This window comes from Neovison vison, chromosome 7 (assembly GCF_020171115.1).
Source record: "Neovison vison isolate M4711 chromosome 7, ASM_NN_V1, whole genome shotgun sequence".
In the NCBI taxonomy this organism is placed as follows: Eukaryota; Metazoa; Chordata; class Mammalia; order Carnivora; family Mustelidae; genus Neogale; species Neogale vison.
This window is the reverse complement of record NC_058097.1, coordinates 191,000,092-191,021,853: the sequence shown is the minus strand read 5'-3', so window position 1 is coordinate 191,021,853 and position 21,762 is coordinate 191,000,092. Positions and strand designations below refer to the sequence as shown.

The 21,762-nt window shown below is 38.6% G+C and overlaps 1 protein-coding gene across 1 annotated transcript; it reads right to left on the bottom strand.

The window, feature by feature from the left end:
- Nucleotides 1-2,452: 2,452 nt before the first annotated feature.
- Nucleotides 2,453-3,361, bottom strand: LOC122914328 (olfactory receptor 140). Its single transcript, XM_044260961.1, has one exon. It carries the CDS (start codon nt 3,359-3,361, stop codon nt 2,453-2,455), a length of 909 nt encoding a protein of 302 aa, XP_044116896.1.
- Nucleotides 3,362-21,762: the final 18,401 nt, after the last annotated feature.

Genomic DNA, 21,762 nt, shown 5'->3' with positions numbered 1-21,762 from the left:
TGACTTGCCAGAGTCTTCTTATTTTATTCTTATTTTATTTTAAATCACCTCCAGGAGCCTAAAAGAATTGTAGTCACTGTCAGGATAGCTTTGAGAGCTGAAATAAAATACTTGAACACAATATACTGAGAGAATCATACAGTTTTTCTCCTTTGGCCTATTAAAAGGAAAACCCATTATGTTAATGAGCTTTCTAATTTTAATTCCCAGGGACTAGATCTTTTTTTGAAGATAAGATTTGAGTGTGATTCTATTCAGTGTGATGCCTGTAGAATCTAGAACGTCATCTGGGATGCTGTTTGTTATCAAAGAACCAGCTTGAGTTGATTTAAGAGTTCCAGTAAATTCTGTTCATAATGTCTCTTTGTTGTTTGGGGGAAATCATGTATGTTTATTGTACATTAAAAACAAACACCTAAAAATACATGGGTAAAAGTTCAAAGTAAAATAGAATCAAACCACAAAATTAAGTACCGTTGCCATTTTGATAAACCTACTTCCAAATACACATCCCCATCCAGACCTGCACAGGCAGATTACAAGGTACAAAATTTTACATCACCAGGCCATGTGTTGTTTCATAACCTGACTTTTAAGTTCTGTCTTAAGTTGTAAACTCTATGACAACAAATATAGACAAATGCCACCAGTTTAAACCAAAGAACATAATCTGTGTACCATGGAACATAAGATTGTGGGGGAACGTGTAGCTACTGGCATTAGATATGAAACAGTGAAATTAAGGCTATGGAAACCAGGAAAAATACTTAAAAATATTGCACAGGAAATGTTATCACATCTAGTGAGTTGGGGTTTTTTTGTTTTTTTTTTTTACTTTTTTCTATAGTCTTCTTCCTGCCAAAGAAACTTTTACAAAATTCTTTTCACTGTATTATTAATAAAAGATAGCCCTCAAGCAGAATACCTGGGACAGTGACCAGAGAATTCAAGTTACAATAAGACATACAAATGGAAAGCAAAGCCTTTCCACAGTAACGAGACACCAGGAGCAAGCATTTTACCAAGTGGATTAGAGAGAATCACAGCCTCCTGGATGTTATACTGAATAGTGACTCTGGACTTGAAATAAATCTGGGCAGAGATTACAATAAGATTGATAACAGGAAGTTTACAAGCAGAAAACACAAAATAATACATTCAGAGGAAGATCTGTAGAGAGTAAAGCACTATGCATTTTGGCAAGATCATAATTGAAGGCAGACAGAAAGATCTGGATTTAAATTCCAGCTCAAACTTGGCTAAGTAAATCAACCTCTGTGAATACATTTTCTTCATTTTTAAAAAGAAAATTATGCCAACTTCTTATGAGGACAATATGAGACCCCATTTGTAAACTGATGTACCAAATCAACGTTCAATAGTTGCTGTGTATGTGTATGTTTGTGGTCACATGGACATAATGTTTAGACATTAATTGCAGAATTTCACAACATATGATAGTTATATTAACTTTAGTATAAACCTATTCTGTGCACTTTCATGATTTGAGTTCAGCAATCCCTAATTTTATTTGCTGTATTCTCAGAGTCCCAAGCTGTAGATTCTTTCCAATATTACTGTTCCAAAACTAACTTGTCCCTCCACAGACAGCAACAATGCCCAAAAAGCCTCTTCCTTGGTTCTTCCCTAGGGTCAAGGAACAAAAAGGGATGCCTGCAAGAAAGGACATTCAACTGTTGGTATCCAGGTTGCATCTTCAAAACTGTTCATGGCAGGAAAGCCTTGAATCAACATCTAAGAATCCACATGGAAGATGAAGAGGAAGTGTAGATGTCACATCTCAGGGCACCAATGTCCGTCTCAGGGCAACCAGAGACCGCTGAGTCCCTCCCAATGTTCCCCAGACCCAGTCACTCTCTGCACCTTGTGCTCTTCTGTCCAAGACCCAGCCGGAGTAGCAGTCTCTGTCTGAAACATGCCAGTAAAGGTAGTCTTGACTTTTCTCTGCTTGGATTCCTGGCAATTTTGTGAAGCTGATGGACTCTTCCCAGAATGTTTTTAAGTGTAATAATATCACATTAAACTATATTTCAGTAAAATCTTGAAAAAAATTGTAGACATAATCAGGTATAAGTGAACCATCAGTGACTACTCTGATCAATATCCTGATGTGCAGAGTTGGAGGACCAGATTAGTAACATTTCAATAAGGGGATTCTACTCATCATTAGTACCCCAGGCTAATGAAGGATCCATCTCAGACAAAGGTGAGGGAGAGAGAGATGGTGCTTTCATGTCTTGCAATTTAGTGTAAATTTGTCTGGTCAGTAACATAGGATATGAACAGATTAGACATAATTTTAAACATTCAAATCAGTTTTATCCTGAAATTTTTATAGTCTCGCAGCTCTCATCATGAGAACATGAATTCTTATTGAGAATGACTTGTTATTTCTTTCCCTGCTGTACCTGTATCCTCTATCCACAACTGCTCATTTTTTCCATAGATTTTTCATGGCATTTTTTACCTCTGCATTTCTCAGTGTATAAATCAGGGGGTTGAACATGGGTGTCAAAATACAATAAAACACAGCCACTATTTTGTCTATGGACAAAGTAGACGATGGCCGCATATAAATAAATATGCAAGGCACAAAGAACAGAGCAACAACAGTGAAGTGGGCCCCACAGGTAGACAGGGCTTTGCGTCTCCCCTCTGCACCATGGCACCTCAAGGAATGCAGGATGACAATGTAGGAGACAGCCAGCATGAGGAAGTTCAACAGGCAGATCACACCACTGTTGGCGACCACCAGCACACCGATGACATAAGTGTCCGTACAGGCGAGTTCCAGCAACGGGTACAAGTCACAGACAAAGTGATCGATCACGTTAGGACCACAGAAGGGCAGCTGAAGGACCAAGAAGAGCTGAACCAGTGAATGCAGGAAGCCTCCCAGCCAAGCCACGCCCACCAGCAGGGCACAAAGATGCCTGGTCATGATGGTCATGTAGTGCAGGGGTTTGCAGATGGCTACATAGCGGTCATAGGCCATGACTGTGAGCAGGATGATTTCAGTTCCTCCCAGTAAATGGGCAACAAAGAATTGAGCCAGGCAGCCCTCAAAAGAGATGGCTCTCCCCTCATACAAGGAATCAGCAATGAGTTTTGGGGTCATACATGAGGAATAACAAGTATCAATAAAAGACAAGCATGAGAGAAAAAAGTACATAGGGGAGCCCAAGGTGGGACTAATGATAATGGTGGTCATGATAAGTAGGTTGCCTCCAACAGAGACAAGGTAGACAATCAAAAAGAATACAAATAAAACTCTCTGCACCACAGAGTTTTGTGAGAGTCCCAGCATGAAAAATTCCGTGATGTTTCGTGGACTATCCATGAATCCTGAGCTATAGCAAGGACTTGGGTGAAGAGAGATTCACCAAGAATAATTTGTTACTACCTCTTTCAAGAAATTTCAGAAAGTTGGGGGAAATCAGTGTTTGTGGAGTAGCATTATCCCAAATCCTGCATCTCAAAGCAGGAACCTGCTAATAATACAAATCATTTTCTGCATTTCTAATTAATAATTTTGACTAAGTACAAAGTTAAATAGCAGAAAAAATAAACAACTCCTAAAATATTACATCTCTTGAATTTTAACCAATGGGAATGAAATCTATTTTCTTACTGAAAATATCTTCATGGGGTTTTTGGTAACAAAAACTGTAATATATATAAATTTCAGTTTATTAAAAATAACCACTTATGGGAAAATAATTTCCCTAAATATTTTTGTAGTTGGTTTTTTTAGAGTCACATTTTCGATTCCCAGTTGCACTTTGCAATGCACATGGGCATCTCCTCAAAAACTGACTTCCTCATCTCAACCCCAACTCAACTTGCCCCCCTTCTGTGTTTCCTCCAACACCCACCACAAACATGGGAGTAAGTCATTCTTGACTTCTCCCTTTACTAACCCATCTCATAATTTCAAAATTCATCAACACACCTTGTCAAATCTTATTCCTTAACTTTCATCCATGCATCCATCCATTTATTCCAGAACATTCTGCACACCTACAATACCCCAATCATAGTTCTCAGCACTAGACTCAGATCAATTAGCAAAATAATCTGATGGCTGCTCCAGTAACACCATAGCTGTTCTCTCCTGCCTCATATCTCACCCAGACACCTGTTCAATCAGCCACACTACAGGTAGTAATATGTGTAAAATTCAATCTTTCAATCATGTCATCATCCAGCTTAAAATCCTCCAAAAACTCCTCTTTAGCTTCAAGATAAAATCTAAGCATTTTAATCTCATTACAAGTCCCTGGAATTTAATCACCTACCTGTGTTATCCATCCCTGTCAAATACCAGATACTTCAGCCATACTAAACTATCCTAAATTCCGTGATCAAGTCACACTCACTAACACCTCATTGCCATTCACATGTTATTTTCCCAATCTTTCCCAATTCTACTGGCTTACTCCCATACATCTTCCAAAACTAGGCTCAGATATCATCTCTACAAGAAAGATGGTCTCTTCCCCAACCCAAAGCTAGATTATAAGGACTTGCACTGTATTCCTACAGCACCCAGATCACATCTCTATCCTAGCTCTTTGTTCACACTCTTTGCACACACACTATGTTGTACTGGTCTCCCTCTATCTTCTCACCCTATTCTTAAAGTATTTTGAAAGAGGATTTTTTGTGTTTAATATCCATATCGCCAGACCTAAAACAGTGGTCGATGACTATTTGCTAAACGAATTTTTTAAAAAAAGGAAACTTACAATACCTGGATCTAAAGAGGTTGATCGGTTCTTAACAGAATTAATTACTTTCTAACATAGTACACTGATATAACCAATAGTATTCTTAACAAGTCGTCTGGTCTGTCCTTCTGCATCATCTGGTCCTCTTTCCCCTGCTTTGAATGATACATATGTTTAATGCCTGGATAGGATTAAAGAAAGTTCCTGCAGGGAGAAAAAAAATGTTTCAAAATCTTTTCTCTCATTTGGAAAACTCCCACAATCCTAAGTGAATGGGTTCAAAACACAAATAAGGGATCTCATCCATTTATGGGCTATAGGAGACCTCTTGAAACATCACTTTCATTTTCTTTTCTAAAAAGTCACTAAGGTTAGTTTTTTGGTATGATAAGCTGTTGTAAATATCTTTGGCTTTCAAGTGCTAACATTTTGATCTAGAGATGTTAAATAGCTGACTCAAGTCAGAGAAGTTAGGTTGTGGGAGACTAAACACAGTTCCCATATCTCCTGACTCACCAGTTTGTCCCTCTCTACTACAACATTACACACTTCAGAACCCAGATTGCTCAGTCACAGAGTGGACAAAAGGAGCACAAGGAAAGACAAAGCTGCTAGCTCTGGTTTTTGCTAAGGCTGTGTATCAGTAGATCCTCTTAGGAAAAGGGAGGGAAGTAATTACAAAGATAACTCATGCTGAGTAGACAGAGTTTAGAAAATATTTAAAAAGAAAAAAATTACTCAGTAGCAGCATCCAAAAAAAAAAATCTTGCCAACTTTTTTTTTTTTTAAGATTTATTTATTTATTTATTTGACAGAGAGAGATCACAAGCAGGCAGAGAGGCAGGCAGAGAGAGAGAGGAGGAAGCAGGCTCCCTGCTGAGCAGAGAGCCGGATGCGGGACTCGATCCCAGGACCCTGAGATCATGACCTGAGCCGAAGGCAGCGGCTTAACCCACTGAGCCACCCAGGCGCCCCGCCAACTTTCTAATATATTTTACTTCAATTCTTTCTCCTATCTACAGATTTTTGTTCACTTTTCATTGAAAGTTTTGAAATCACACCATATGTTTAATATATTATCCTGATGAATATAAACATTTCCCATATTATTATAAGGCATTGTTTTAATGATTGCCCATTATTCTGTCAAGTAAATGTACGTAATAATAGTCATTTTTTTCCTAATACCACAAAAAAACCTCATCATGCATTATCTCTGGGTCCCTAGGATAATTTCTCAGATTTATAGACTAAACAGAGGGATATAGATATTATAAAGACTTTTGATATCTCTCACCAAAAAAGGCAGTCCCCAATTTATATAACTGACACCAAAATATAGATTACCTCTTTCACCCCAGCTAATAATGGATATCAGGATTTATTTTTTGTTAAACTTCTTCTCACTTTTTAAAATTTGAATTTGTTTGACCACTGGAATATTGAACAACTTCCTATGTTTTACTATCAAATATATTTTTCCCTTTCAGAAATTGTTAAAGCTACAATGAGTAACTTAGAGGGAAATGAGAAATAACTAATAGATGATCAGGGTTTCTAAATCTCAAGACAGTCAAAGCAGTTGTTGAAACTGGTAGAGAAAACTTTAAGTCTGTTTAATTGGGTCTCTTTGAATGTGTAACTCTGTGCTTTATTATGCACCATACTGTTTCATCATTACAATGAAATAGAAAAGTGGGTTTTATTTTCTCCTTTGCAGATGATAAAATTAAATATCAATAATTTTCTTCTCCTACATACTATCACAGGGCTATAAGTGGTAGAACAGAATTTGACCACAGCTCCCTCTGATGTCAAACCCACACGGTATTCACCGTGCCATTACCTGACAGAGAGTTTCTAGCTTCTTTCTCTCCCTAGCAGTACAACAGGAGTCAGAAGTCTGGGTTCTAATGCTGACTCTTCTCTGAGGTAACTGTGAGACTTAACGAAAATCCCCTCATCTTCCTGAGCCGTAGTATTCCTCCCTGTCAAGTGAGGAGAGCCGGTGGTGTGGCCTAGTGCTATCAGCAGTAACTGGCTGAGCCCATTCGTCAACACAACTTCTTCCTTGCATTCATGAGCAGCTGCACTCACTTTACAACCTCCCCCTTATCTCAGAGACTTCCTAATGGTGTGACCTTGAGCAGGTTTTTAACCTCTCTGCGCTTCATTTCTTCTTCCTTGTGCTATCCAGAGGAAAAAAATCTGTTTTCACTTTTTCTCCTGTTATCTCCACAGAAATGACCCTCAGGGACCTCTCTAGTCCAGATGACTCCTTTAAGGCCCTGGCCACCAACCCACTGATTCTGGCCTGTGCATTTCCAAGATTAGTTATCTCAGCTGTTACAAAGAATTATAAACATTCTGCATTCACCTTGAAAGATGAGCTACATGAGCAGAATTTCACATTCAAATTATTTGTGAGTCATATAAATTCAGAGTTAATCCCCACACCCCTGGATTCACAGTAGGTTTAAATATATGCCCACTCATTCATTCAAACAACAGATACTATGGGCTGGTGGCTGAGGAAGCAGAAGCTGAAGTCAGCTTGGTCCCCATTTCATAAGTGTAGGGTATTCAAACTGTGATAGAATAAGAATTGGATGAGCATGAAGAAGAGTCCTACCCCAAATGGGATGTGATTTAGGATGTAAACTACTCTTTTTTTTTTTTAAAGATTTTATTTATTTATTTGACAGAGAGAGATCACAAGCAGGCAGAGAGGCAGGCAGAGAGAGAGAGAAGGAAGCAGGCTCCCAGCTGAGCAGAGAGCCCGATGCGGGGCTCAATCCCAGGACCCTGGGATCATGACCTGAGCCAAAGGCAGCGGCTTAACCCACTGAGCCACCCAGGTGCCCCGGATGTAAACTACTCTTAACTTTTACAAATGCTAACCTCAGTTCCCCCAGCACCACCTACTGTCTGTCGCACACTACATACATAAACTTAAGGTTCACCTGGGTCTCTTGCTGCCTCCACCTCATGGGCTCTGGTTGGTAGCACTCAGGCCTCCCCACCATCAACCCCATCCTACCCCACCACTGGTCTCCCTCTGCTGCAGCACTTTCCCCACCCTATCCGAGCCCTCCTGACCTTAGATCCCCTTTATTTCAAGTTCTACCATGCCCTTCTTACTATCTAAGCTCCAAGTCTGATATCCAAATTGTGGGTCGGGCTTATAAATTTCAATGCACTGACCATTGTTGATGCTTCCAGTCCTCAGCCATAATTGTGAGATTCATAAGCAGAGAAAGTCAAATGAATCACAAGAATTGCTTTTACAGAATGCTGCAGAATCTCAGAAGATGGTGCTGGGCGACTGCCAGGTAAATCCAATGATCCTCACGGAGAAACATGGCTGAGAATATATTTCTGATTAAAAAGAAGCTCAGTCTTTTTAGGAAAGAGCTTGAGAACACTGTATTATCTGTCTGCTTAGATTCTTATGAAATAAAAAAGGCTGGCACAGGACAAGTGAAGAAATCATGTGAAAGAAGTTTATCTCAATTCCAAATGGGTGGAGGACTCACTATATGAGACTGGGACATTCCAAGTCTGGGTCTGATGGCATGTTCTTAACACTACTGGATCCTGAGAGTTTAAAATAGCCATCAAATCATGGAGGTCTCAGCAGCTCCAATCAGCCAATTTGAGCCTCAGTTTCCTCATTTGTAAAATAGTTATGTCAATACTCTACTTGACTCTGAAGGGTGCTGCTAAGATCAGATAAGAAAGTAAGTGAATAGACTGTGGACACTTTAAAGTTCTAAGAAAAAAAGAGGTAAGTTGTTGATTATTATTATTATTTTTATTTGTGTTTTCTTTTCTTGATTCAAACCCTAATACCAAGTAAAAGATAGGATTTTGGTAACTTTAATCAAAATTCAGAAAAGAGAAAGATAAAATCAGGATCATTACCAAGAATCAAATGGGTTATTCCATTGTCTTTTTGCATGAAAAAATAGAACATTTGAATTTAACAGAAAAAATATCAACACTGAGAGAAAACTTACTTGTACAGCCAAGTTGAAATACTTAAATAATGTACAATTTATTCTTTTACTTAGACATTTTCTCTAGAAAAAGGACTGAAAATTTCTGAAATACCAGTTGAAATTTCACCTTCTACCTATAAGAAGAGATCACAACATGCCACATTTTGCAACGACCATAGGACTGAACTCACCTACAGTTGATCCTAAGTTTCTGTTGGCTCTCTGGGGTCAGAGCAGGGGGGAGTATGACAGGGAGAGATGGCTGCTCCATCACCTAAATGACCCCACCTCTAATGCCCTAATGTCAGGCCTTTTGGATGAAATCACTAACTACATGACCTGACCAGACTGGGAATCCTATTGTCCTTCTTGCCCTGAAAACTGGAACAAGTTGAAAGTGACTTCCCTGAGTGTCTGAGCTGGAGAGTCAGTTCCTGAAAGAGACAATCTCCCTCCTCCCAGCCAGCTGGAAGAAGCTGGCACTGGACCAGGAATTTAAACACCCTAGTCCTGTGAGACCCTGCCTCAGAGGCTATTAAGTCTCCTGATGTGGCTCAAGGCCAAGGTGTGAAAATACAGAAAAGTGGACAAAGTTTGTCACAAATGCTGTACCTGTGGCCCTAGATTTTCCAGTCTTCCACAGAAGTACTTCATGTAACTATCCAAATAAAATAGCTTACCATACTATCTTGGGTGCCAGCAGGAAGTCACGTCCCTCAAGGATTCTGTTCCAGGTTTTTCCCTTTGCACAAATTATTTAACCTTAAACCTCCTGTGCCTCAGTTTTCCCATCTGTAAAATGGTGCTAAAAATAGCATCTAGTGGGGTATCTGATGTACAGCATGGTGACTATGATTACCAATACTGCATTATATACTTTAAAGTTGTTAAGAGTATAAATCTTAAATGTTATCACACACCAAAAAAATGGTAAGTATGGGAGGACATGGAGGCATTAACTAAACTTATTGTGGTAATCATTTCTCAACATATACATATATCAAATCATCACACTGTTCACCTTAAACTTATATATGCTATTTGTCAATAATCTCTCAGTGAAGCTGGGAAAAAAAGAGTGCCTACCTCACATGGTCAATATGAGAATAAAATGAGATCATTTACATAAAATCAATTACAGGCTTAGAACAATGCCTGGCACATACTACACAAGCCTTTGCTGCATAAGCATTGCTATCACTACTACCATTACCAACACCATCACCATCATCATAACCAGTGTTACTGTTCCCTAACCACATGCATCTAGCCACCTCACCACCACTTCTGTGCTACTCCAATGTCTCCTTTCCTTCTCTTCAGCATGTGGACACTGGACTGAATTACAGGAACTGAGGATATCATAAAGCAAGAATAGTAGTAAAAGTATCCTAAATGTGCATATCAGGCACAGTGCTCCCAGTGGCCACCAACCACACTGCCTGCCAGGGAGTCTCTGGACTCCATCTCCTGGGATCCTGCTTCCAGTCTGGTCCTATCCCACTTGCCAAATCTTCTCTTCCCTCCCCCCGCCCCATATCCAGAACCCCAGATGTCCATCTCCACCCCTCCAGGAGAAAGTAAAAATCAGTGAGCATCACTATGACTTTTCCACCCATGATAGTTTCCATTTTGCTTTTCTTACTTTATGTTAGTCAATAAAGCAAAGCAGCTTGTGCTTAGGAAAATGGTTTTTGTCAGAAGCTTAAGATGAATTCTGCCTTGTTCTTAGTGTGTTGAAAGACTCGAGTGTCATTTTTTTAAGTGTGAATCCAAAAATCTTCTAAAATTTTTTCTAATGAAATTCCCAGGAGCATCCATCCATGGCCCTCACACCTCCATGATATTTTTAGCATCCCAATTCTCAAATGATGGTCTGTGAGGCTTGGCTCTACACTGTAGCAGGCTGGTGCATGGTGCCACCTGCTTCATGCATTTGTCTATTTCCTCCTCCCACTGGTCATATATCACCCAGAGAGTGCATAAAAGAACTGTAAAAATGAAACTCTAGGTAGTCTATTGAATTTTTATTGAAATTGTGGAATATAAAACCTGGTACAGACAATGAAAAGTTTATACAGATCTAACCTCTCATTTTCACAGAAAGAGAAGAGTCGTTCAGAAAAGGGTAGGGGAATGGGGAAATCAAGAGCTAGAATCCAGCTCAGAAAATCTACAGCGTTGTCAAAACCACTTCACTTCTCTGGCCTTCAGTCTGTCCATCCTTCAATCTAAGAGGACGCAACATCTTTGAGCTGACATTATACAGAATGGAATTTAGGATTCAGGGGGATTAAATAGAAAATACACACATAACATATCTCCTAACCTCATAGCATAGTCAAGCTAGTAGACATAATAATTCATCTTGTGGATGTAATTTGGGATCAGAAAGCTTTCTCAGCCAAAATCACAAACAACAAAAAGTGAAAATCAACAAGTGGGACACCAAACTCAAAAGCTTTGCACGGCAAAACAAATAAAATGAAGACAACCTGAAAATGGTAAAAATTTTTTGCCAACCATGTATCAGATAGAGGGTTAATATCCAAAAATATATCAGCTCAACAACAACAAAAAAAATTAATGAGCATAAGGATTAAACAGACATTTTTCCAAAGGGGACATCAAAATGGCCAACAGACACAGATCAGAAGATGCTCTACATCACTAATCATGAAGGAAATGCAAATCAAAATCACAATGGACTATGACCTCACACCTGTTAGAATGGCTCTCCTCAAGAAAACAAGTGACAGGGGTGCCTGGGTGCTTCAGTGGGTTAAAGTCTCTGCATTTGGCTCAGGTCATGGTCTCAGGATCAATCAAGCCTCACATCAGGTTCTCTGCTCAGCAGGGAGCCTGCTTCCCCTGCTCTCGATCTGCCTGCCTCTCTCCTACTTGTGATATCTCTCTCTGTCAAATAAATAAACAAAATCTTAAAAAAAAAAAAAGAAAGAAAGAAAGAAAGAAAAGAAAACAAGCAACAACAGATACTGGTGAGGATGTACTGAAAAGGGAACCTTTATATATATTGTTCGTGAGAATGCAAGTTGGTCTAACCATTATGGAAAACAAATAGGAGGTACTTCAAGAAATTAAAAATTGATCTACCATGCTATCCAGCAATTCCACTTCTGTGTATACACCCAAAGGAGATGAAGACAGGATTACAATGAGATATCTGCCCTCCCATGTTTATAATAGCATTAGTCACAATAACCAAGACATGGAAAACAGACCAAATGCCCATCAGTGATGAATATGGTACATGAATATATATGAATATATTCCATATATACAATGGAATATTATTAATCCATGAGAAAGAAAGAAATCCTGCCATTTGTGACAACATGGAAAGACCTATAGCATGTTAAGCAACTTAAGTGAGACAGAAAAAGTACTATATGATGTCACTTGTATGTGGAATCTACACAAGTTAAACCTGTAAAAAACAATTAGTGAAATGGTAGTTTTCAGGGATGTGGGGGTGTTAGGATAAGAGTGATGTGTTTAAAGGTATAAACATATAATAAATAGTAAATAAGCCATAAATATCTAATGCACAGTATAATGAATATAGACAATATTATATAATTATATAATGTGTTAAATAGATCTACATCAATAATCATATTACAATATATAAATGTATCAGGAACACACTGTACACTTTAAACTTACACAATGTTACATGTAAATTTATTCAATTAAAAAATATTTTTATGTTAAATACAGAATTACCATATGACCCAGAAACTCTACTCCTGGATATATATCCAAAAAAAATTGAAAACAGATATTTAAGCAAGTACTTATACACAAATATTCATAGAGCACTATTCACAATAGTCAAAAGGTAGACATTCCAAATAACCATCAACTGGTGACTGAATAAACAAATGTGGTCTATTTATACAATGGGGTATTATTCATCCATAGAAAGAAATGAAGTAATGATACATGATACAATGCAATGAATCTTGAAAACATTACAGTAAGTGGAAGAAGCCACATATGATCATGTATGATTCCTTTTACATCAGATATCCAGAATAAGTAAAGCCAGAAAGACAAAGTGGATTAGTGAAGAATGTGGATTCTTCACTTACTAATGTGGATTAGTAAGTGAAGAATGATACTTATTGTTAAAGAAGTATGGGTTTCCTTCTGGGGGGAGGGGTGAACTGTTTTGGAACTAAATAAAGGTGGTATTTGCACAACAATTTGAATATACTGTCACTCTACACTTTTCAGTGGTCAATTTTACGTTAATGCAGCTTTTATCTTAAAGAAAAGGAGATGATGTAAAAAACATTGAACACTGCCTTACATTTACCATGCGCTCAGTAAATGTTAGTAATTCCTCCTATGTGATAGACACTATAGTAGGTGCTGAGAATACTATAGCTGACAAGGCCGAAAGGGTTCCTGCCCTGAGAGGCACTTAGTCTGGTAGAGGAAAGAGCGTAAACAAGCAAAGAAATAATTACATATTACAATAGTGTGAGGATGAAAAACACTAGTGGATTAAGAAAGTAGTAATCTTTTAACTTCTTAAACTACCTCTATCACTAAAAATTCTGATTTATAATACATTTATAAATCACCTACACGTGCTGTTTAACAGTTATTTGATATACTTTAAATATATCAAATAATGTAAAGAATGAGAAGTTGAAATTAAATATTTTAAAACATGTTGTTAACCTTAATGGCTTTATATTTTATACTATAATGCAAAACGTACATTTTGGGGTTTTTTGGGTTTTTTTTTCCAATTTATTTATTTTCAGAAAAACAGTATTCATTATTTTTTCACCACACCCAGTGCTCCATGCAAGCTGTGCCCTCTATAATACCCACCACCTGGTACCCCAACCTCCCACCCCCCCGCCACTTCAAACCCCTCAGATTGTTTTTCAGAGTCCATAGTCTCTCATGGTTCATCTCCCCTTCCAATTTACCCAAAAGCACATACCCTCCCCAATGTCCATAACCCTACCCCCCTTCTTCCAACCCCCCTCCCCCCAGCAACCCACAGTTTGTTTCGTGAGATTAAGAGTCACTTATGGTTTGTCTCCCTCCCTATCCCATCTTGTTTCATGGATTCTTCTCCTACCCACTTAAGCCCCCATGTTGCATCACCACTCCCTCATATCAGGGAGATCATATGATAGTTGTCTTTCTCCGCTTGACTTATTTCGCTAAGCATGATACGCTCTAGTTCCATCCATGTTGTCGCAAATGGCAAGATTTCGTTTCTTTTGATGGCTGCATAGTATTCCATTGTGTATATATACCACATCTTCTTGATCCATTCATCTGTTGATGGACATCTAGGTTCTTTCCATAGTTTGGCTATTGTGGACATTGCTGCTATAAACATTCGGGTGCACATGCCCCTTTGGATCACTACGTTTGTATCTTTAGGGTAAATTCCCAGTAGTGCAATTGCTGGGTCATAGGGCAGTTCTATTTTCAACATTTTGAGGAACCTCCATGCTGTTTTCCAGAGTGGTTGCACCAGCTTGCATTCCCACCAACAGTGTAGGAGGGTTCCCCTTTCTCCGCATCCTCGCCAGCATCCAGAAGGGATTCTGTGTGTGTGTGTGTGTGTGTGTGTGCGCATTTGTATTATTGGTATTATTTGCAATACAAGACTTATTTGCAAGAAGCTTTTATTTTTTTAAGATTTTATTTATTTTTTGCAAGAGACAGAGAGAGAAAGACTGAGCACGAATAGTGGGGAGAGGCAGAGGAAGAAGCAGACTGTCTATTGAGCAAGGAACCCAAAGCAGGACTCAATCCCAGAAGTCTGGACTCATAACCTAAGCCAAAGGCAGAAACTTAACTGAATGAGCCACCCACGCACCCACGCAAGAAGCTTTTTTTTTCCTTTGTGGCATTTTTTTTTATTAACATACAATGTATTATTTGCTTCAGGGGTACAGGTCTGTGAATCATCAGTCTTACACAATTCACAGCACTCACCATAGCACATACCCTCCCCAATGTCCATAACCCAGCCACCCCATCCTCCTCCAGCAACCCTCAGTTTGTTGCCTGAGATTCAGAGTCGCTTATGGCTTGTCTCCCTCCCTGGTTCCATCTTGCTTCATTTTTTTCCCTCCCTTCCCCTTCCAAGACCCCCCACCTCTCAACTCCTCTGATATGAGGAATTTAAGAAGCTTTTAAACACATATGCATTTCAAGATGGTTAAGCTAGGTTATATAACGGAATCCACTAGACAAGATTCATGTTAAACTGTAGTTTACAAAAACATGCGCAAATTTACCAAAGAAAGAAATTTATCATTAACTTTCCCCACAATGTGGAACTCCCACTCTTCTTTTACCAGATCTCAAATACCTTACATTGTATATGGCAGTTCTAGCATGCAGATCACCTAGGGACTTACAGTCAACCTATAAATTAAACATGGCACTATAGGAGTCTTACAAAGGAGCATTACAGGGGACTAGGTTCCCCAAGAAATCTCAATGTAGAACAAACAGATCCAGTGCAGACCTCTCAAATATAAAGGAAAATCCCCAAGGATGCTCCTCCTACCGCTGAAATTAAAATATGAATATATCTCATAAATTTTAAAGTCTTGATCATATGGACTATATATGTACATATATACTCTTTTACTAAAACCAACTCAAAAAGTATAAATAAAGCCCTATTAGTCTTTTTTTAAAGATTTTATTTATTTACTTGACAGAGAGAGAGATCACAAGGTAGGCAGAGAGGCAGGCAGAGAGAAAGGGGGAAGCAGGCTCCCTGCTGAGCAGAGAGCCTGATGTGGGACTCGATCCCAGGCCCCCCGAGACCATGACCTGAGCTGAAGGCAGAGGCTTAACCCACTGAGCCATCCAGGCACCCCAAATCCCTAATAGTCTTATACCTACTACTAAAGTAATTGACACAGTAATCTAAAATATTCCCCCAAAATGTTTAAAATAAGAAAAAATAAAATACTCACAGAATAAATTATTTTCTACTGTGCTAGATGAAAGTCACCTCTCATTGTTGCTTTATTTTTTTAAAAAAGGAAAGGAAGAAAGAACACCAACAGCATTCCCAGACGATATGATTGTCTGCTAGAAAACCCAAAAGTAGTTACAGAAAAATTATTAGCAATAGTAAGAATTCAGTATCATAGATGGCTATACAATTAAAAAATCGTTACACTCTATATGACACAAGTTAAAAGATGCAATTCTTTTTTTTTTTATTTCTTTTCAGCATAACAGTATTCATTGTTTTTGCACCACACCCAGTGCTCCATGCAATATGTGCCCTCCTTAATACCCACCACCTGGCTCCCCCAACCTCCTACCCCTTTCCCCTTCAAAACCCTCAGGTTGTTTTTTTTTTAATATTTTACTTATTTATTTATTCATTTGAGAGAGAGAGCAAGTATGGGCAGAGAGAGAGACCAGTTGTCTCCGGGCTGAGTGTGGAGCCTGGTGCAGGGTTCAGTCTCACCACCCTGAGATTATGACCTGAGCCAAAATCAAGAAACAGATGCTTAACCAACTGAATCACCCAAGCCCCCCGAAGATGCACTTCTTAAGGACACTTTTAAAATAGCAACAAAGCCCTAACGTCCCTCAGATAAATTTAATCCAAGGAGCTGGGTGAAGAAATATATCAATTTGATTTAAAACATTAAACACCAAAGTGAAAAAATAAAAATAAAGAGCACCAAAATAAAGGAGAATGTCAAGGTCCGTCCATACCCATCCATATCTTTCTAATCCTTTTTTTTTTTAAAAAACCCACAACATTTATGCACTTTCATTGCCAACGGTTGCCCATATTGCCCTCGCGCTGGAGTCAATTTTCTCTATATAATAGAAAGAACAAAGTGCCTGGGAATTTATGCCCCAACCAACCCCACAGAAGCCCTTAGCAAAAGTCTAAAACTCTAGTCATTTGCTTCTCATCAAACTCCAGGCATAATTTACACTCCAGGGTTCTCCTGCAAAATCAGTCTAAAGTGATCTTCTGCTGGAATTCACCTGAAAATGCATCCTTGTTTATATTTCTCTCCTCTCACCTGCTTCCTCTACTCACTTTATAGTTTCCCTGGGAACAAATGTTTAATATGTCACTTATTAGTCTCAGAACTCTATGCTTTTGGATTTTTCAGAGGACTTTGTATACAGTCACATGTAATCAAATCAGAGTTATCCCATACTTGTGAATATAATGTAAGTTCTTCCCAAAGTAATCTATAGATAGATAGAATTCCAAACAAAATCTCAGTAAGTTATTTTTTGGAACTTGACAGTTTAGATTAAAAATTGTCCAGAATCTCTCTGTAATAAAATGGGGCTTCTTTGGGAAAAAGATTAAAATAAAATAAAATAATAAAATAAAATTGTCCAGAAGATTAAAGGACTCCAACAGATAAGCTAGTCCTTTAAAAAAAAATTAGAGGAAATTGCCCTACCAGATAATAAGACATAAACTACAGTAATTAAGAGAATATAGGATTGGCCCAGAAACAGACTCATTCAAATACAGAAATCTGATATATGTCAGAAGTGGTACTGTAGATAAATAGAGAAAAGAAGGTCTATTCATTCAATAAGTGATAACAGAACACTTGGTTTTCCATATAAAAAAAATAAATAAAACCAAAACTTCTCCTCTTAATACCCAACAATTAATTTTAAGCAGAATAAGAACTTCAGAGGCAAACACACAACTTTACGGGTTTGGAATAAAATATCAATTAATATCTTCTTGACCTTGACTTAAGAAAGTCGTCTTAAACAGGTGCAGAAAGAACTACTGATAATGGGCCATTTAAAACTATTAACTTCTTTGGTGAAGCCACTCTGGAAAACAACATGGATGCTCTTCAAAAAGTTAAAAATAGAACTATCCTACAATCCAGCAATTGCACTACTGGGTATTTACTCAAAGAATACAAAAATACTCATTCAAAGGGACACATGTACCCCGATGTTTATAATAGGATTATCTACAATAGCTGAATTATGGAAAGAGCCCAAATGTCCATCAATAGAAGAATGGATAAAGAATACATACATACATATATAGATAACATATATATTTCATATATATAATATCATATATATTACATATATTCATATATATATTAAATAATGTGGATGGAGCTAGAGTGCATTATGCTAAACAAAATTAAGTCAGAGAAAGCCAAATATTATATGATTTCACTCATACATGGAATTTAAGAAATGAAACAGATAAACATAGGGGAAGGGAAAAAAAGAGAGAGAGGCAAACCAAGAAACAGACTCCTAACTCTAGAGAACAAGCTGATGGTTACCAGAGGGCAGGTGGGGAGGGGATGGTGATGGGAATTAAGGAGCACACTCTTGATGAGCACCAGGTGTCATATGGAAGTGCTGAATCACTACATTGTACACCTGAAACTAATATTACACTGTACGTTAACTGGAATTTAAATAAAAACTTTAAAAAATGAAACTCCAGGGGCACCTGGGTGGCTCAGTCCATTAAGTGACCAACTCTATTTCAGCTCAGGTCGTATATCGGGGTCCTGGGATCGAGCCCCAAGTTGGGCTCCATGCTCCGCAGGAGTCTACACGGAGTTTCTCCTTCTCCTTCTACACTACCCTCCACTCCCACTCTCTCTCTAAAATAAATAAATCTTCAAAAAAAAATGAAACTCTGTATCAAAATGGAAAACATTTGAGAGATAGTTCATAACGAAATAATCAGAGTGGTAAACCACCAACAGCACAAAGACATGTCACCTGTGCAGTGACTTTAATTCTGACTTTACCTGGCAGAGCCAAGGAAGAGACCCTGAAAGATAAGCACGTGTTCTTCTCAACCAGCAAGTAACTGCATGTTTCCAGGTTTTGTGGTTAAGAAAACCTAAACTGGGATGCACTTAGAAGCCTAAAATAGAGTGGCCTCTGTGAGCATTTTTCAAATCTTCACAATAAATCTGCCCTATCTTGTGTTTTCTCATTATACATTTCCTGTCACAGAACTCCTCATTCTGTGGATTCTGACAAATAAAACTGCTCTGACCAGCCTTGTCCAGCATCCTTTGCTTGCATGTTGTCCTCCAATGACATCCCACACCAGAGGAGTCAAGCAGGGTCTCTCCTGCTAGTTCCCTCTCTGAGTCATCACAAGCTGCTAGATTTGGAAGGAAGCTCATGAATTCCTCCTCCCACAGAAGGGGAATGGAAGATGGAGGGTGGACTAGACCCACTTCACTCTCCTTTTACCCACTGGCTCCTCCCCTGCTGCCCATCCACAGCCAGCTTCCAGAACAGTAGCAGTGGTCAAAGAGAGAGATTACTATTTGTAACAATAGCAAAGCAAAGCTAGAGCAGTATCTAAAACTATATACAAGCAAGAAAATGAGCAGCAATGTGTTCCAGCTCAGTTCTCCACCTTCCTGAGGTGTAATTTCAGTACAGATAGCCTCAGCAGAGCTCAGAGATCCCGGTGGGGAGAGGATATTTCCAGAGTCAGCCAAACTGAGCTGCCAGGGAAAGAAGCCTGTGCTTGGCAGACATGCCTTGGTGACTGGAGATCTGGACTCCAACACTTTGTCACCAAGGGTTATATTATTCTCTAGCAATTTCACATGCCCCCATCACATCTCTCCAACATGATAAAGGCTATAAGCTTTGAAGGTTTTTGAAGCGTCTCTTATGCCCTGTGTCAGACCTTCTTCAGAGCAGGGAATTCAGATGTATATGAGTTTTTCTATTTGATTCCTGAATCCTTCATCTGTGACTAAATCTATTTCAAAACCAAGGTATCACTGCAGGTGTCTTGTAAACAGCACAGAGGCTAACGGATAAGGGGGGCAGGTATCCAGCACCAAAAAAGTAAGCTCTTCTTTTTGAAAATAATTCCAAAGCATGCTTCTTAGAGATTAAGAGAATGAACCTACCTTGTTGCCTTGATTCTTAACTTTATTTTCTGCATATTTTGTAGATAGAAAACTAACTTCACAAACCTCAGCACACTTAGACACCCAAGTACAAAAAGCTAACTCAATGTAAAAAGATTTGGGTGGCTCAGTTGGTTAAGCAGCTGCCTTCAGCTCAGGTCATGATCCCAGCGTCCTGGGATCGAGTCCCACATCGGGCTCCTTGCTTGGCAGGGAGCCTGCTTCTCCCTCTGCCTCTGCCTGCCTCTCTGTCTGCCTGTGCTCGCTCTCTCTCCCTCTCTCTCTGACAAATAAATAAAAAGAAAATCTTTAAAAAAAAAAAAAAAGATTTTCTCCAAGACACATTACATGAAAACATCAAACCAAAGATAAAAGAGAGATGGAATGCCTGGGTGGCTCAGTCGGTTAAACGTCTGCCTTTGACTCAGGTCATGATCCCAGGATCCTGGGATGGAACTCTGCATCAGGCTCCCTGCTCAGTGGAGAGTCTGCTTTTCCCTCTCCCCCTGCCTGCCACTCCACCTGTTTTGTGCTGTCTCTCTCCCTCTGACAAATAAATATATAAAACCCTTACCAAAAAAAAACAAAGATAAAGAGAGAATCAGAAAAGGGTGGGGGGTGGCAATTGTAACCTACAAAATAATGCCCATTAGGCTATCAGCAACCTTGCAGACCAAGAGAATATGACAGGACACATTCAAAGTTTTAAAAGACGAAAAAAAAAAAAAAGGCAAAGTATATTCCAACTCACAAAGTTGTCCTTCACAAATAAAGAGAGGAATACTTCCGCAAACAAAAGGTGAGGGAGTTCATTGTTACTAGACCTGCCTTGCAAGAAATGCTTGAAGGTGTCATCAAGCTGAAGGAACAGATGCAAATTAGTGACACAAAACTCACCAAATTATACAACACAGTGGTAAATGTAAATATACAATCAGATTTAGAAAACTCAAATTCTATAATAGGTTGATGTGACAACCACTTAACTATTTTATAACAGTTGAAGGAAAAAGTATTAAGGTAACAATATGTACAGTAATTTGTTAATAAATATACAATGTAAAAAGAGGTAAACTGTGACATCAAAAATACATAAGTGAAGGATGGATATCTTGTGTGCAATCAAAATTAATTTGCTATTAACTTAAAATGGATTATTTTACCTATAAGGTATCTTGTGTAAGCCTCATGATAAAAGCAAAGCAAAAACCCAGAGTAGATTCTCAAAAGCACACCACCAGAGAAAATCACCATCTTATAAAGGCAGGCAGAAACAGAAGGAGAAAGAAAAAATGGAAATAAAAAACAGCCAGAAAGCAATAGATAGACATTACTTTTACATATCAATAATTCACTCTAAATATTAAGGGATTCAATCCAATCAAAAAGCACATGGTGACTGATTTGAATAAGAATAAATAAATAAATAAATAAATAAAATAAAAAAAACCCAACTATGTGCCAATAGGAGATACATTTCAGATTTAGGGGCAAGTCAGGCTCAAAATAAACCAATAGAAAAGAAATTCCAGGGTGCCTGGGTGACTCATTGGGTTGAGCCTCTGCCTTCAGCAGAGGTCATGATCCCAAGGTCCTGGGATCAAGCCCCGCATCAGGCTATCTGCTCAGCCGGGAGCCTGCTTCCCCCACCCAACCCCCGCCTGCCTCTCTGCCTACTTGTGATCTCTCTCTGTCAAATTAATAAATAAAATATTAAAAAAGAAAAGAAAAGAAATCCCATGCCTTGGTAAACAAAAGCAGGGGTAGCTAAAAAGCAGGGGTAGACAAATCTACTGTGTCTGATCCTTATATCAGACACAATAGATTTTAAACCAAAAATAGTAACAAAGGACAAAAAAGATAATTTTATAATGATAAATCAATTCATCAAGAAGATATGACAAATGTAAGTATTTGTATTTCACCTCCAAGAGACATGGCCATTCTAACAATGCCCTACTGTCATGAAATAAAGCTCCTACTATGGAATTTCAGGCAGTAGAATTAGATTAATTGGGTAGGGACCCCAAATGAAGTAGATATGCTTTCCTGAGACTC

Excerpts from the sequence above, each read along its gene's own strand:
- LOC122914328 (XM_044260961.1), bottom strand. The coding sequence starts at position 3,361 with ATGGATAGTCCACGAAACATCACGGAATTTTTCATGCTGGGACTCTCA.